Source organism: Manduca sexta, chromosome 20, assembly GCF_014839805.1.
Source record: "Manduca sexta isolate Smith_Timp_Sample1 chromosome 20, JHU_Msex_v1.0, whole genome shotgun sequence".
NCBI lineage: Eukaryota > Metazoa > Arthropoda > Insecta > Lepidoptera > Sphingidae > Manduca > Manduca sexta.
In genome coordinates this window covers 14574509-14592444 of record NC_051134.1, presented here as the reverse complement: position 1 = coordinate 14592444, position 17936 = coordinate 14574509, and the positions used below count along the sequence as shown (strand labels likewise).

At 32.7% G+C, this 17936-nt stretch overlaps 4 protein-coding genes across 4 annotated transcripts in view; 2 read left to right on the top strand and 2 right to left on the bottom strand.

Annotated features, from left to right (window-relative positions):
- The first annotated feature begins 921 nt into the window (after nt 1-921).
- On the top strand, nt 922-3263 carry LOC119189881 (rhodanese domain-containing protein CG4456-like). Its single transcript, XM_037440607.1, has 4 exons — nt 922-1217; nt 1296-1493; nt 1730-1892; nt 2693-3263. The coding sequence occupies exons 1-4, from the start codon at nt 1115-1117 to the stop codon at nt 2739-2741; spliced, it is 513 nt and encodes a 170-aa protein (XP_037296504.1). The 5' UTR covers nt 922-1114; the 3' UTR covers nt 2742-3263.
- A 339-nt stretch (nt 3264-3602) lies between these two features.
- Nucleotides 3603-4766, bottom strand: LOC119188351 (rhodanese domain-containing protein CG4456-like). The gene is given in 5 exon segments (XM_037440608.1): nt 3603-3788; nt 4079-4241; nt 4385-4510; nt 4513-4584; nt 4752-4766. Coding segments are annotated over 4 exon segments (351 nt in total). The 5' UTR covers nt 4523-4584; nt 4752-4766; the 3' UTR covers nt 3603-3736.
- Nucleotides 4767-10338: 5572 nt separating this feature from the next.
- LOC115447616 (peroxiredoxin) lies at nt 10339-12380 on the bottom strand. Its single transcript, XM_030174767.2, has 4 exons — nt 12101-12380; nt 11909-12026; nt 11221-11626; nt 10339-11141 (listed from the first exon to the last, which is right to left on the bottom strand). Exons 1-4 carry the CDS (start codon nt 12261-12263, stop codon nt 11085-11087), a joined length of 744 nt encoding a protein of 247 aa, XP_030030627.1. The 5' UTR covers nt 12264-12380; the 3' UTR covers nt 10339-11084.
- Nucleotides 12381-12613: 233 nt separating this feature from the next.
- LOC115447612 (histone-lysine N-methyltransferase 2C) overlaps nt 12614-17936 on the top strand; it is a 39658-nt gene continuing 34335 nt past the window's right edge. The window contains 6 exon segments of the mRNA XM_037440799.1: nt 12614-12788; nt 12936-13023; nt 16006-16216; nt 16549-16689; nt 16799-17083; nt 17517-17769. Of these exon segments, the coding sequence (XP_037296696.1) occupies nt 12936-13023; nt 16006-16216; nt 16549-16689; nt 16799-17083; nt 17517-17769 (978 nt within the window). The 5' untranslated portion in view covers nt 12614-12788.

Genomic DNA, 17936 nt, shown 5'->3' with positions numbered 1-17936 from the left:
TATGTATAAATTATATACAGCGTTTAGATCTCTTGTTAAAAAAATCATCACAGTCCAATTTTCCGTTATTTATTTCCAATATTATATAGAGATTAAACAGTATATCCTTAAAGATAATATGATCTTTTCCCGTCCAATCAACAATTACTATGATTCATGCTCAACTTAATATATTCGGCAGAAAACTGAAGTTATTGTTGAACAAAATCGCAATTATAAAGAATGAGCGAATAAAATCAAACAATAACAAATCTAGCGTCAATAATAATGGCTTATTGTCAGCTATCATGATAGCCAACATATTTTCTACATTTTTAGGTCTATTATGTTGGTACTATATGATACTAAAGTTTTGTACTAAACTAAAACTAAACTCTATATAACAGAGTGTCCATCCCCTGTATGGCACTTGGAAGTTGGATTGGTTTATGTGTCTCTGATTGGCAATTTTAATCACATAATGTTTGAGTGCCCTGCCTTTAGCATACAAAGATTCATATATATTGAGAAATTAATTAACATCTACTGCAAATCTGAGCTTGTCCCGCGCTCTATAGTAGAAATACTAAAACAAACGGAGACGTACCAAGCAATTTATGAGTATATCAGCAATACAGTAATTGATATATAAGGAAAAATGAAGAGAATAAACTTATGACTTGGCTTTGGCCTTATTTATATAATATTAACAAGGATATAATATGAAGACTTGGCTTTGGCCCTATTTAAAATAACATTAACTAGGGAATAGTATGAAGACTTGGCTTAGGCCTTTTACTGAATCTCATTGAAAGCACTATTCATGACGAGGCCGTATGGGCTAGAACCCTTTGCCTTCCCAATAATAAAGGGAAAATCAAAATAAAAAAAAAAAAACATGTCTCTGATTAGCATGTTGATGTCACATTGTGTCATTGAGTTATTGTCATTTTGATTGTCATTTGTAAATTGTCTTTGGTATTTTTAGTTGTTCACCGTTTATTTTCATATCAGCTTTTATTAATTTATTGTATTGAAGACATAGGAACTGAACGGTCTTCAAAATATTATTCTGTTGCTAATTATTGTGCTGTATTTTCTTAAATCTACGACCATTAAATATATTTATATAAAAATGTTTGCACGAAGTCTTTTCAGTCGAGTTATTCCTTTAGCGCCAGAAATAATTAAAGCGGCGCGAGTTTTAAATGCACAAGCCCAACAAGTTTCATTACCTCGTGAGTGTAAAGTGTTTTTTTTTATCATGTTTCATATTACGTCTGTGTTTATCATATCACGATTTTATGTTATTACAGATATCGCTTTGTGCAAAAAAGTTCCCAATGTTCTGGTACCGCGGTTTTATTCTCAAGAAGCTACGTCCGAAGTGATGACAGCAGACTACGATTATGTTAAGAAGGCGACGACTAACAATGACGTGTTGATCATAGATGTGAGAGAACCAGATGAAATCAAAGAACACGGAAAGATCCCGAACAGCATTAATATTCCGTGTAAGTATTTAAACCCACAGAATTAGCTAATCATAAGACAATCTGTTAGATTTATAAAGTTGAGATTTGTTTTTGCAGTGCCAATTTTTAATATCAAAAAGCTGCATTTTAAAATAGTTTAGCGGGACCTTTGCAACTTGAACAACTGTTCAGAGGAATATATGAATTTAAATAACTTTTCACCAAAGTAACTACTCCTATAATATTCTGAACATCAACACTATCCTTTGTTGTAGTGGGTAGTGTATCATCAGTCTTCACCAGCATGTCAGAAAAGGAATTTCAAAATATCTATAATAGGCCAAAACCAAAAGAAAATTCAGAAGTTATTTTTTACTGCATGATTGGCAAGAGATCTGGAAAAGCTCAGCGGGAAGCCATCAAAGCTGGATACAAAAAGTAAGTAATATTATGAACTGAGAGCAAGTATAGTGGACTCATGATATCTGGCTCCTGAATAATCTTCTGCCTCCAGTAATCCACCAAGTCTGTGACAGGCTTTATCTACATATAGGTATAATACAGATAATCTTACTTACTGTACTTGTTAAATGTTATTTTTATAAATAAAAATTCTGGACTACAATAGGTTTTAGCAGCTCCATATAGTTTGATAAAGTCGATAACCCCACACTGTCTTGCAAGTTTGTTAGATTACCATTTGTCTACTATAGTTGTAAAAACTGAATATTTATTTATTCAAAGATTTAAAAAAATATATAGACATGATTTTGCAATTTATGTATAATATTAAATAGCTTGGTAAGCTAATAAAATTCAAGTAAGATTAGGCACTACCTTAAAAATATTTTATGTGCACTTAAACATAATACAAATACCTGAGCAGATTATATTTACTCGACTCAACGGAAGGATGGATTTTCATTAATCCGGCCGGGTCCAGTTGGACGTTTACATAATTCCATAATTTCCCATGGAAGCAAATTGTGCTAATTGAAATCCATTTAATTGTTTCTGCATTTACTTGTAACAAACATTTTTGCAACCTTTGGCATTTAAAATATCATTCCATTACTTACAATCTGTATCTTAAATTATTTTAACTCAGATCTAAAAATATCTTTTTAGATTAGAACAAAAAATACTTTTCAATAACAATGAAATACCATATCTTATATTAACTATAATAAAATATTTAGGAAACAATAAATATTTAACAATCCATTTTTATTCAACAGTGTGAAGAATTACCTTGGCAGTTGGACAGAATGGGCAAGCAAGCAGTAATTATGTCTATTGTAGTGACAAATTACCTAATTTATACTCCATTGTTTATTTAAAGCTATATAAACTGATTTTGATGTATGTACTTAAACATACTTTTTACACAGTTATAAAATTATAGTTAATTGTCTATATGATTCTTTTTAAATATTCTGAACCAAGTAGTCAAAATCATTTAGGTAGGTTACAGGTATATATTGTACTCTCAAAATAACTGTTATTGTAAATCAATAATGTATGAAAACTATATTGATTATTAGGTATATTACACACTATATTGTGCAATATGCTTTTTATGGAAAATGATTTTATTATAGAATTTCTTACAATTGTTAAACTATAACATTTATTTTATATATTGTTAAATAGATAATAAAACTTCACCAGGCTGTGGTGGGGTGACAACCTTTGCGGTCTTAAATTCTCACTGATAACAGAGATAAAATAATAGCATGTAACTGTTTTTAGATATTGTGTTCATTTAATGGTTTGTTTAAAGTCAGTAAATTATTTATTGCATTGCAATTATATTTTATTTACATCCTGAAATATTGTATGTAATTTGCAGGGAAAAAAAATTGGGTTTAAATAAGAATTGGTCTCTTGGAACAACAAATTGAACAAATGTAAGAATCAAATAGAAACTACCCTGAATTCATGGAATTTATGGTATAATAATGATTACTGGAAACCCATTTAACCATTATTATACTGAATAAATTCCATAAGTACAGAGTAGTTTCCAGTGTTTGCATTTTTGCATTATTTCATATTTAAGGGTATGTTATACCAAAAACAAGTTCTAATTAGAGATTTTTTAAACACATGTTGCATAATGGAAACATGACTATAATAAAAAAAATATATTAAAAACACAATTTTATTGTGCAGACATCCCTTTAAAGTAAAACAGATACCGCAACCTTAATTAAATATTATGCAAAATATATCATACATCACAGTGCAACTAACACCACATGTAGACAGTGTGATGATAATCACTTCTGGCGACTGGACCAATCATTCCAACTTCCCAAGTATGTCTTAGAACTGTAGAGATAAAAAAAGAACTTCAAAATAAATTGATCTAAGAAGGAAATAAAATTATGGGGTTATTAAAAAACCTATTTTTAATGATTTTGCATTGTATAAATTATCACAGAATAGTTCCTAATATATTATTAATATGGTTAACAATTCATTTATCAAAACTATAATTTTAGTTTCTGTTACTCAATATAAAACATTAATGTTGTGTGCTCATAACATTATTTATTTTTTTATTGTTTACTTAAGTAGGTTATCAATTAAATGGAAAAAAATATGTTAAAATGTCATACTTAGAATATCCAAGTTTTAGAGCTTTATCCAGAGCTTCTGAAGATCTTCTACCTGACTGACAATAGAAGATCAGCTCATCAGATGATGATGGCTTGCTTCGTTGATATTGACGTTTGAATTCCTCTTCAGACATGGATGCCAATACATTTTGAACATTTCCCACTGAAAAGTTTTTACAATTACTAGCATCAAAAGGAAATGATGGTTTAAACAATAAATTTAGAGCTTAATATTGATATAATTATTAAGAGTTTAAAACTTTCTATTAGATTTTGTTTTACAGATTTAAGTACAGCATGAATTACATGGAATGTTGATGCTGGAAGGTATCTTCCCTGTGTTATGCACTTCATCTGGATTGCGGACGTCAATGATCACCTTTTCTGGCTGGTGTATCACTTTCAACATGTCATCATAACTGACCACTCTTTTGGATCCACCATTATCTTATTTTTCTTTTCAGAACTTAAGAATCTTGCTTTTAACACTTGAGGTAAATGGTAATCTAAAATGTAATACACACTGTATAAAGTAAAATGCTATGTTTTTTTTTTTACATATAATGCAGCTGTAATGTAGTAAGGTGCAATTTCATCACTGTTTTACAACACATAATTATAACAATGGATTAAAAGACAGATGTTTTTAGGAACAAAGCTTATATGTTAATACCTATAAGTAGTGACACGAACAATTAAATAAATAAAAACCAAGAATACTTGTATGTAAACCTTGCCGTGCAGAATTCAATATTTTTACACTTGTATGTCGATATTTTATTACTGCTCGTAATGCAAACATTTTTTATTACGCTTTTTGTGTTTTATATTAAGAATAAAAAAATATTAATAGTACCGACTAAGTTCTTTCGAATCTAGTTATAACACTAAATTCAACCACTTTAGAAATTTATTGTTTTATTTAAGGTGTTACTTAAATCACGAAGTTATTTCCAAATTGATAAGAAGTTTTTGATAAAAATGATTTTCTGATAACACGAAACTTAAAACCAAAAGTGACATAATGTCAATGTGTCAAATGCAGGTGTTAACGTAGTGGTTAGATTCTCTGTGCAGGTGTCAGCCAATCAGGCAAGTCATGAGTCTTAATTTTATTTAGCGGTCGCTGTTAATTAACGAGAATTTTTGGCGGGAACTTCTAATATTGCAACCAGTTAGCTTAAAGTAGTAATTAGCGTATTATTAAGTGTCTCAATTTCCTTCTTTCAGTCATGGAATGCACTGGTTTACACTTCACACTCGAGGAAAAAAAATCAACACAAAGTTTGCATAAACTACAATTCAAAAAAAATATTTCTTGGCAAAAACCGTACGTACACGCATATTGTAATACAAATTTAAATAGCTTGATTTTTGCCATACAGTTAGGCACTGTAATATTTAACGAATGGAGAACAAAAATAATATACAATAGTACGTATCAAATTGCTATGAAAAGCACAGTAGGTGAACAATTGCTTCATCTGTGTCTATCAAAATGATGTAAAATCAAAGTCTGGCTCTGGAACTTCTGAAACTGACGATAAAGTTAAACTACTGGAGCTGCTGCTGCGACGACGAATAACATTATCGGTTCGATTGTCCACGTAATAACAATAACACGCAATATGTACAGTAACTTCCGAAACAGTTCGTAAAAATTTGTTTTTGTGAACAATTGCTTCATCTGTGCCAAATCGATTCAGGATCCAAGTAATTCGCGTACAAGCAGACAACCGCGGGTTTGTGTTGTACGTAATGAGAGTACAAAAAATAGTATTATGAACCTTATAAACACACGTTCTGATGACGTTGCAATGGACATTGCTTAACATTGAATTTCTTAACATTTTCGCGTATAAGTTTTTTTTTTATAGTTCTACGTCAATAGTTACTGGACCAAAGTTGTAGAGAATTTAATTTGCAACAAAAATGTTTGTAATTTTTTTGTCAGATAAATAGTTTAAGAGATATATCGTAAAACCATTTCAACCCCTATCTTCAAGATGGCGGCCGTGGGACAAGGGTAGCGACCCCACAAACTTGGTTTTAGTTTTACACTGACCCCCCCTACACTTCAAAAAAATAAAATTGCGTCCTCTAAAAAACGCAAGGTAAGGCCTAAAAAATGAAACATTTCAATGGACTATGTAGTGTGTGTACTTAGTATATAAGCTATGTAACGTATTGTAATAAGTTAGTATTATGAGTTTCATGACCGGCGATAGCCTAGTTGGTTGTGGAACGGTCTGCCGAGACGAGTGTCCACAGGTTCAAATCCCAAGGGCACACACCTCTGATTTTTCTAAAAAATTATGTGTGTATTCTTTGTGAATTATCGCTTGCATTTACGGTGAAGGAAAACATCGTGAGGAAACCTGCATACCTGAGAAGTTCTCTATAGGAATTTTCGAGGGTATGCGAAGTCTACCAATCCGCACTAGGCCAGCGTGGTGGACCAAGGCCTAATCCCTCTCAGTAGTAGTGATGTAACGAATGTCATTTTTTGAACATTCGCGAATGCGAATATCTGCTACCGACATTCGCGAATGCGAATGCGAATGTTTAGTTTTTGTTCAAATTTGGTGCCAATTTTCTATGATGATTATCTAAATTTTATTATTATCTAAGACGATAATTATTTAAACATTAAAAAGTTATGTAAAGATTGATAAAAAAATTATAGAAGATATTGTTTTTGTTTCTTTCAATTGCTTTTAATTTCTTAGTTGCTATTGTGTTACAAGTTCTATGGGGAATTACATTTTTAAGCTTTATTAAAGTAAACGAAATAATTTTGTTTATTTTTAAAGTTTAATATTCCTCCACTCAAGTTTAATTACTAACTTAAAAACATGGTAAAAATAGTTAATTAATTGGTATGTTTTAAGAAAGAGAGGTATTTTTCTTTGAGAGTCTATAATTTTTTGTTTGTTTGTTTAGACTATATTTATAGTTTATTGTAGAAGTATATTGTTTTAGTTTAGATATTGATTTTATTAACCTACTATTACACACACAGTATTACGAATATTATCTCGGAAGGGGTATGCAGAGGCGCAACCAGGGCACACACTTTTCGCCAAGTGTGTTCCGTCTAATAGTGTGACAGGGGCGAGCCTATCGCCACGTCGGGCACAAATTTCACACTCCGAGCTGATACTGAGCAGAAAAATCCAAATATCACTTTGCCCGATCCGGGATTCGAACCCAGGACCTTAGAGCGCTGCTGTACCGCACATGCAGTAGAACTATGCCACCGAGGCAGTCTACTATTATCTTCAAATATTTTTTTTTCTGATATTGACATTCGCAAAACATTCGCAGAAATTTTGCGAATGCGAATATCCAAAAATATGCGAATATTCGCGAATGCGAATGCGAATGCGAATATTCGTTACAGCACTACTCAGTAGTAGAGGAGGACCGTGCTCAGCAGTGGGCAAGTATATAATACAGGGCTGATATATTATTATGAGTTTCATGGAGAGAGGTAAAAAAAAATAATAAGAAGAATTAAAATAAATATTATCAAGAAATAAGTATAAATTAAAATGAAGATTGAAATATGAAACTATTGAAGAAAGATAACACATAGTAAGAACGAAAAATGAAGACAGAAAATTATGAAATAATTATTGAAAAAAGTAAATACTTATTAAGGAAGAAAGAAGAGTAAAGATTTGAAAATATAAAATAATACAGATGAAATGTAGAAAAATACATGTATCAAGAAATATGACAAGTATATCACTACATAGTATAAAACAAAGTCGCTTTCTCTGTCCCTATGTCCCTTTGTATGCTTAAACCTTTAAAACTACGCAACGGATTTTGATGCGGTTTTTTTTAATAGATAGAGTGATTCAAGAGGAAGGTTTATATGCATAATAACATCCATTAAATAGTGGAGAAATACTGTAATTTTGTTATGTTATACCCTTGCGAAGCCAGAGCGGGCCGCTATGTTTTTATATATAACGTTTACAGTTTTTCTGTAGTGTATTTAGTATCAGCATTTCACCCGTGCGAAGCCGGGGCGGGTTGCTAGTATGAAATAAAATAATAATTAAGAAGAAGAAAAGAAATCAAGATGTTCGAGCGGTGTCCAGGGTAACCACCACTTCACCTTGCTAATCGGTTAGGCTGTCATGTCAGTGGCTTTCGGTCGTCTGAATCTTCTCATTTCGTATTTGATCGCATATAGAAACACCGAGTAGTCCTGTGCATAGCTCGCTAAGTGACTGTGAGCCGTTTTAGGTGGTCTGTATTCAGCGGCCACGTTAAGTGCCGTATGTTTATTTAAAATGGGCCTTAGTGTGGACAGTATTTTTTTTAGAGTAGCTACGAAAATAATGAGAAAAAAAAATCCTACTACTTAAAATAAAATATTTCTGAATAAGACAATAATAATTATAAGACAATCGTAATAAGTTTTTTTTAAATAACTATTACTGATTACGGGTAGGTACAGCATCCAGTAATATTGATTGACCTCGTTACAAATCTTCCAGCATTTTTGTAATTTGTTCTTTTGTACGAAACACTCAATTAAAGACAGGATCGTGCTTTGCTTTTTTATTTTATCTAATCAAGAAATGATGTTTGGACCGTTAATTTGTTTCTCATCGCCATCAAGTTTAACGCGTTGCAACCTGCGGCCTGCTGAGTTTTGCATTCGGACAGCTGAATTTTGGAAGAGGCCCATGTGGGTTTCAATAATTTCCCTAAAACTAAAAAAACTTTTTCCAAGATCACTTATGCCATATTATGCTAATCCTATTAAAATAAAGTTATTATATATTATTTTTTATATTATAATACTTTTTTCAAAATAAACAGTGGCCCAAGGCGCCATATCTAAAAAGCCTTTATGGCGTATATAAAAAAAAAAGGTTGAGTACAGCTGGTCTGCACGCCTACCAAGTAGTACCTATCATCACGTAGTGATTATATTATCTTTGCCTATCATTAAAAATTTAAATTAGAAAAACCAACGCATATCACGTCTTTATCCCCGAAGGCAATGAAGGTTGAGGTGCAGTCAAGGCAACCACTTTTAGCCATCTCCGTTCCGCCCAATGAATAGGGCACAATTTCCAAAAATCCGGATTGATACTGAGCATAAAGATCCAATATTACTTGGCCCGATCCGGGATTCGAATTCGCGACTTAAGAGCGAAAGTTGTATCGCGTAGTTAAAATAACATCATTATTTTATTTTAAATTTCATTCCTTCATTTAGTATCAGTTGTAGTAGGTAAAGTTTTAAACCAAATAAAATATTACGTGTAAGTTAGGTAAGTAAGTTAATGAACGGGTACCTATTTAGTCTTTGACGGGTACCTACTTTCTGAAACATTTTGACAGTCTCGCTCCTTGAGAATTTATGTAGGAATATTAGTGCGTCACTATATGTATTACATTAACTATAATCGATGTTTAATATTGGAAATCGATTTTTTCCTGGAAACTTTATATTATGACTCTTATCTAAGGATTGTTCTAAATACACAAATACTGCCTTTGCATTACGTTTTTTTTGGTATAGGGAACGTGCACAAACTATAGATGGCAGCACAAAATCGACACAAGAGCCACAGTGCGGATAAAAAAGAAACTTTCCTGACCTACATATTTTTTAAATGACAATAAATATAGGTATAGAATTATGTACATACATACATAATTCTATATATTTTACATGTGTATACAAATAAAATATATAGAATTATGTATGTACATACATACATATGTACCTATTGTTTCCGGTTGATTATTATTGATAGGAACCTTGGCCAAAACATGATTTTTGAGTGGGAGCCAGTTATTAAGATTTAAGGAAGCAAATATATGAGGTTACGTTCTTTTAATTACAAATTTGTAACTACAAAAGTTATTTATTTTTACAGAAATACATTATGAGACTTTTCTGAATGCTTCATAAACTCATACTTATATATGTTTTTTTAACGTCTATCAATTTTTGTTGCTTCTCACATAGAATAAAAGTATGTTTCCTGAGAACGTAATATTATTTAACACCATTTGATTTGTTTATTTTATGTGTCGGATAGTGCAGATATACTACAAGATATTATCACAAATTAAATGTTATTTTTTACTTCTTTTAATACGAATAATTCACGACAATGCCAAGTATTGATAGGGTAAAAGATTTAGATTGCGTGGTAGATTACAGATTTCATCGTACACGTTCCTTATAAGATGATGCCAAGGACTGGAATGAATAGAACAAAAAGTTAAAATAATTTTTATTTAAATACCACGTACAAAAATGAATTGACCAGGTTAATTTCTTCCTCTTTTTTGTAATTCTTATATAAATTTATTTTAAATCAGTCTTAGTACCTACGTTAAATGGTGATGTACATATGCTGTGGAATAAAATAATTGGGTCTGAAATGGGAACAATCTTTCTTTAGGCACTTCTCTGATTCATGGAATGTGGGCTATGATCTATCAATATCTGTGTGTTTTAAGTATCTTACGTGCGCACTACATGTAAATTAGTATTGTAATTGTAAACTTCAATTATGTAGACAAATTTCGAGGGCGTAAAACCTTCGCAGTAATTCGTGGAGTATGGTTGACATACTTGTGTCTCTGCCTACCCTGCAGGATATGTTAAAAGAAAGAGAACATAAAAAGTTACCATTTCTAAGTTAAAATTTATATTATCTACCAATTTGTAAGTGGAATGGCTACCAATTCTTTATGGCTTATTCACGAGTATCATTTATCTTCACAATGTAGTTAAAAAACGCCGTGGAGAAGTAATGCAAATTTAGTTGTCAAAATTATATAAAACTTTAATTTGTACTTGTACAATATATTCTATTGGACATGGTGTTCTTATACAAAATTAATTGACGCAATCGTTAGGAGTATTTAGATAGGTACGTCTTTAAAAGCTTGACGTATAAAAAGTTACTGTATTGAAGTTCAAATTAATCGTAATTTTAAGCACTGTAATATTACAACATTAGTTTTTCGCTACTTTTTCAAAGTATTTCTTCTTTTCATCGGGGTTTGGTATAATCTGAAACACAAAGATAAGCAGATTAACAATTAAGTCCTTATCATATGTTATAATTGATTGTCGTGTTATTAATACTTACAGTATCTTGTCCTGGTTTCCAACCAGCAGGACACACTTCCCCATGCTTGTCTGTGTATTGGAATGCTTGCACTAGTCTCAATGTCTCGTCAACTGAACGCCCCACAGGCAAATCGTTCATAGTGATTTGTCTTAGAATGCCTTTGTCATCGATTATAAAAAGGCCTCTTAGTGTGTGGCCAAGATCTTCTAGGTAAACACCATAATCTTTGGCAATGGAATGTGTCAGGTCACTGATTAATGGAATTTTAATTTTGCCGAGCCCCCCTTCTTTGCGAGGAGTGTTAATCCATGCCAAATGGGTGAAGTGTGAATCCACTGAGCAAGCTACTACTTCCGTGTTTATTTTTCTAAACTCTTCAATTCTCTCTGAGAAAGCTAAAATCTCAGTAGGGCAGACAAAGGTGCTGTAATAAAAAAATACGTGTTCATAAACAAACAAAAAAACGTCAATACTAATCCACACGTAAGCATTTTTTTTATCAATATCAAGCTTTCAAAAATATCCGGTGTAACTAGTTTCCGTATGGGTATTATATTACATATAGGTTAAATAATGCGTGCTTCGACAAGCCAATTTAAAGATCAAACTGTTATTTTTAATCTAAATGAAATATCTGCAACATAAAGAGATATGGTGATTATACACGTATCTAAAAAAACACCTTTTATATAGATATTTCACTTACAAATCTAAGGGATAGAAGAAGAAGACTAGGTATTTCCCTTTAAAACTGGACAAGGAAACTTGTGTAAACTCTCCATTTACCACCGCGGTTGCTTCCCATTCAGGTGCCGGTTTGGATACTATAAGTTAAAAGAAATATACAATCAATCTTATTATAACAAATACACATTGTTTTAAAATATTTTACACTTACTCATAGCCTTAGTAAATTGTAACTTATGATCAATTTTTTTGGCGCCGCCGGGGAACACATTACCACTACCGAAAGTATAACAGGAGTCACTTTCAAATAGTGATGATTTGCAAGTTGTACTTAAACTTACTAAGAAACATAATGAAATTAATGAATTTTTCATCGTTATATTTAATTGCTATCGCGGAAAGTGCATAAATAACATTAAAGTCAATGACTCCTTTGACACGTATAGCGGCTTTCCTCCCACTTCCAACAACCATGGACACAAATTACTAGCGATAACGTCATGTTACTTTGAAGTAATACCATAGATGATATAAAACACACATGTATACACTATGCCAAGGTTTAGCAATACATATGTATTTAAAATTATTTTAGCATATTAAGGGTAATTATGTAATTATAGAAAGCTAAGTTCAATGTGCATGGCTTATGCGATTTTTTTTTCGTAGAATCGATGATCGATTGTTAAATCGATTGCAAATTAAAATTACGTTTCTATTATATAGATAATGCGTGCAACACTAACTAAAGTGCGCTTCGTTTCGTTCGCATTTTGCGAGTCGTATTTTTCGTGTTTTTATGTTTTCAATGTAATTAAAATAGGAAAATGATTTTGTTTCGCACGTTTGATTTTTCATATTAGATTTGATAAGTTTAGAGTCCATCGCAAGCTTTTGCGGTAAGTTCGGAAGTTTAGTTATTGGATCCATTTGTTCATTATGGCGGTCTCAATACTATATTGTGGTTGTAAATAATTTCGTCATAACCACAAAAGTGGGTTCGTGAAGTGCATTGTGCGTAACGTAGTGTAATATTTATGTTTTAGATGGACGTACCGGACGATAGTGTGTTGGACGTGGACTTGCTAGCTGATGATGGCTCCGAGGAAGATGGTGAAGCCCCGCCGACGTCAGGTACGATACATAGCTTCCACGGGCTTCTAATGACATCATTGTGCTACGGAAATTGATACTAACACTTATTCAAGTGCTCTGTTGTGAAATTAGGGTTTTTCGAATTAAATCTGTTTTGACAAAGTCTAGTCATTATTTTGCCAAACTTGTGAAATTGCTAGATTTTTGTACTACAGAATGGATAGTAGTACTGAATAGCAACTCATCCTTCGTAGACTCAATCAGAGATAAGTAAATTCAAGTTTATGCAAGCCTCAATATAACTGACCACAACTAGGCAAACTGTAACCAAGGTTCTCTTTGCCTAGTTGTGATTTTTATGTTTACTTCAAAACTAAACTATAAATAAACTGGTTTATAAGTTCTTCTTTTCTTTAAAAGTTGATCAATTAATTACTGACTTTAAAGAAAAGAAGAACTTATAAACCAGTTTATTTATAGTTTAGTTTTGGAGTATACATAAAAATCATAAAGTTGATAATAAGTAAATGTTTTTCATAAATCTTTGTAGCCATTTTTCAATTTATTTCTTAAAAAGATCACATTATCTTTTGATTGAGGGTTATCTATCATAATTTGTGTTGCAATATTCTGAAAAACCAAGAGCTTATTAATTGTGAACTATGAATTTTTGTGTAAGACTCTACTTAGTCAATACCATTGTGGAATTTTTGTCTCTATGCATTTGCAGTTTCTTTCTGAAGTAATTTTGGTGTACTGGGGGTTATGATAGAGTTTAAAATAAATCATAGAAAACAACAACAATTGGTCAAGGGACACACATGTATTGTGCAACAAAAATAATTCTATTTCGGCTTTCATATAAAATATAAATACCTATCACACCTTTATCTCTAAAGGGATATGCAGAGGTACAACCAGGGCATCCATTTTTCACCATGTGTGTTCCAGTCTGTAATATGATAAATCGTTTATATGATAAAGGTTTTTATATTAACAGGTGAAAAGTAAATAAAGTTATCTATAAATTCAGTATTTTCTTTTTATTGCATTAACATATTCATTCCACAAGATTTTACAATATAACCTTTCTTGTTTTGCTAATTTATTATACCTTATTTTTATTTATTTTTGTACATAAATAAAGTGAATTACACATGTTTTCACATCATAATGAAAAGTTAGGTCAAATCTCATGTATACACAACCAAGTAATGGTTGATTTATGTGACATAATTTGAAATATAATGTGTATACCGATAACTACAAAATGCTATAAAATAAAATGATAATATTATTACCAATAGGCATTTGATTTGCCTTTTTTTATTAACAAGTCTGTATATTCCAGAGTTTATTTGAGATAAATGACACCTTACCTCTTTTTTAAATTCTATTTTGCAACAACAACCTGGTTTTATATAGTTATTCCCATAATAAGTAGTTGTGTATGTGTATGTCCATTTTATAACCTGAGTATGGTGAAGTGATGAAGGGCAGTAATTTTATCACCCTATGTAGGTATCCATTTTACTTTCCATTCTAGTGGTTAGTTGTGTCCAGTGAGTTGTTGTATCTGTCTTTTTCGTGAGATAATTACACGCTATATATTTTTAACTAATTAAAAAAAAAAAGCGGTTCTTAAATCAACTGATTTTATTTAACTTTGCCACTATTGCGCCAACAGCGCAATGGTGGCAGAGCCGTCTAGCGAACAATCGATTTCGTAAAATTAATTGCAGTATTAATGAATATGAACAATGAAATACGCCCTAATTGTTCAAGTCTCATCCTCTCCCAGTGATTGTCCGGAATGGTCACTTAATAGCCAAAGGTTGCGAGTGCCTAAAGTGCTCACTTAAAAGTTTGGTGTGTTTGTATAAGCTGACCCTTGACAGGCTAACAATGTCATAAAAAAAATAAATACAGTTATTTATGTGGTAGTTATTAACGAATTATATAATGATTTTTTTTTAGCCTAATCTTTTAAACCATTTTGATATAAAACCATAAAAAAATGGAAAAATAACAATTGAAATACCTGACTTGTCCAAGGAAAAAAGTTATTAAAAAGCGTGAAATAAAACAACAATGTCCAGGGTGGAACTTAACACAGTTGATTGCCGCTATATTTATAACCATTTATTGTAGTTATCAATGTGTAATAATTTTCTTAATTACTAACTTTGTGACTTTCAAGTAAAGCAGCAGCAGATTAGGTATCACCATTTTATGCATGTAAAATTTGTGAGATTCGTTAAAGGACCTGTTTAAGAAATATTTCTAGAGTTTCCTTCTCTTTCCAAATATAGAAATAAAAAATATATGATGACCTTTTTTATGGGAATTTGATGGCCTAGTATTTTGCCTTGCTAAGGTCTCAAGTATTAAAAGAAAGTGAGTCATACATAGATGTCATAACTATACATAATGACTGATAAGATAGGTCAAACAAGTAGCTAGCACAAGAGTGGTGCCCACAGATTGGAAGTCTTTTTACAAAACTTTTTTGAGGTTTCCCCTGTCAGTTTATTTTTTTTCATGTATATTTTTATTTCTGACATGCAAGTATGAAATGCCGTATATTTAAATAGGCCTCTTGATTAAAAATACTTGCCTGTCATTATTGTTGTGTACATGAACAACAACCTACGATTATTTTAATACTTCAAGCTATCAAAACTTAACTTCAGAAACATTTATTTTATAATAATTAAAAAAATATATAAATGGCATAATATTTATTCACAAATTCCATTTAATCCACTTCAAAACTAAAGTAAATGTATGGTTTTGTAATTTTTTATATTTTTAATGGTATCTGTTTTCTGTGGCTATTGACTGCCTCGGTGGGGTAATTGTAATTAAGTGCTCTCACAGTGAATATTCACTGTGGAGCACACAGTTTTATATGATTATGGATATTTTTATAGGAAAAAATTGAATTACGTGTCATTTTTGTTAATTTATATGAGCAAGTTTTATTATGCATCCACATGCTGATAAAATATATTGTTTTAGATTTCTATGCGGGCCCGGGGTCCACGCCGACGTCGTGTGCTTCGTCTCCTCGCGGCGAAGAGCCTGCCTCTCCACACGGCGGCCTGGTGCAGCCTACCTTCTTCCACCATCAGTCCTACACTCGGCCGTTCTTTACTTCTGGCCGACGAGGCCCAGGACGACCGAGAAAAGAAGGGCCAAAATTGTCTCGAGAAGGCAAAAATGTCCGGAGGTAATTGTAAAAGTAGTCTTGATGATTAGCTTCCTTTCAACCTCGTAAAACATCTGACAATAGTGTTTGGGGTTCATTATTATTTTAGAAATTTCAAATAAATGTTGATGTTATTACATTTATTTCATATTCATTATGGAAGAGCCAGCAGGGATTGACCGTACCGAACCTTCGAGTATGGTATATCTGACATTCTTAATGGAGGAAGTACACCAGAAGCGTTCAAAGTGGCAATCCATAGTCTGTCTACCCCTATGGGATAGGGGCTTTATACTATTTATGTATGTATGATATTACATGCGGGCTTTATGTTAAGAAACTTTCCTACTTAGGTACAGAGGCAATCCTGGTTCGCTCAGAGGGGCAAAGAGGCACCGAGGCAGTCGTGACGATGCTCAGGAAGACATGATGGATGAGGACGACTTTACTATTCCACCAGTGCCTGAAGAACCACCTTATATGCCTGAAAAATGGTATGTATTCACCATACAGTTGTGAAAGTTTCGTTTGTTCAAAATACTGTAGATTGTACTCTAATTGTTAAGTTCAAAGATATTATTGTTAAGAGCGAGATAATTTTAGGCCGGGGAAAGTGTGCGCGCTGTGCAACCTCGGCGAGCGCAGTCAGCTAGGCCAGGGTGAGATGCGCCAGATCATGTGCACGCTGATTGAAGCCGATGGCAGCACCACTCCCGGAGTGTCCAACTCAGGAGGCGCCACGCCCACTAGTGTCGCGACACCAACGAGCACGCCCACGACACCCGTGACGCCAGGCCTAGTCTCCCCTCCTCCGGAGCTGGTCGATTCTAACCAACATCCGCTTGGATTACCATTGAGCAGGCGTCAGAAAGCTTTTAATAAGTGCAAGTGAGTCATTTTTAATTGTTTTTTCATGGTTTAAGATGGGATGGTTTTCGGACTGGTTTTATATTTTGCTAAAATTAAAATAGGATGTCAAAATGAACCTGTATATATTAGTCACATACTGTTGTTGATAAAAAACTATGTATGAATCGTAATAAAATATTTTAGTTGCTAAAATTGTGGCTAAAGTAATTATTCATGGAAATATAATATTTTTTAAAGAAATGATTTTCCAAAAAATGTGCAGAAACGTGTCACTTTATGTACATTTGAATGATATACATTAATCATGTATATTATAACAAATTCAAATATGTAAAGTTACATCTATTATTTACCCAAACAGTTTGCCCAACTTCCTAAACCCTTCTAGTTTCACAGTCTATACCGTGCCGCCGGACCAAGGAATTGGCTAATATATTCCTAATGTTTATAGAACACCGCTATACAATATGGAGCATACAGACGAGCTGTCCATCATTGGTCACACGGAGCTGTTGGAGTTGGCCGCGGTTGTGTCGTCAGGCGCCTTCTACGCACACCGCGGCTGCCTGGAGTTCAGCCCGCCCTTCAACACCACTGAAGAGGACAAGGAAACCGAGGAGGCACGACTGAAGGGGATCGTGTCCGCCGCGCTGGCGAAAAAATGTGCCTTTTGTTTGAGACATGGTGCCAGTGTTCCTTGTAAGGTGAGATCAATTAATTAAAATTTAATAGAAGTTTTATATGGGATGGGTTTATAAATTTTATGGGTAAACACTTGAAAATGGTATATCTTGTTGGTGGTAGGATATATTTTATATCCGCCCGGATAGCGATCATTGTACACAAGGTGTTAAAACCCGCCATAGTGGCC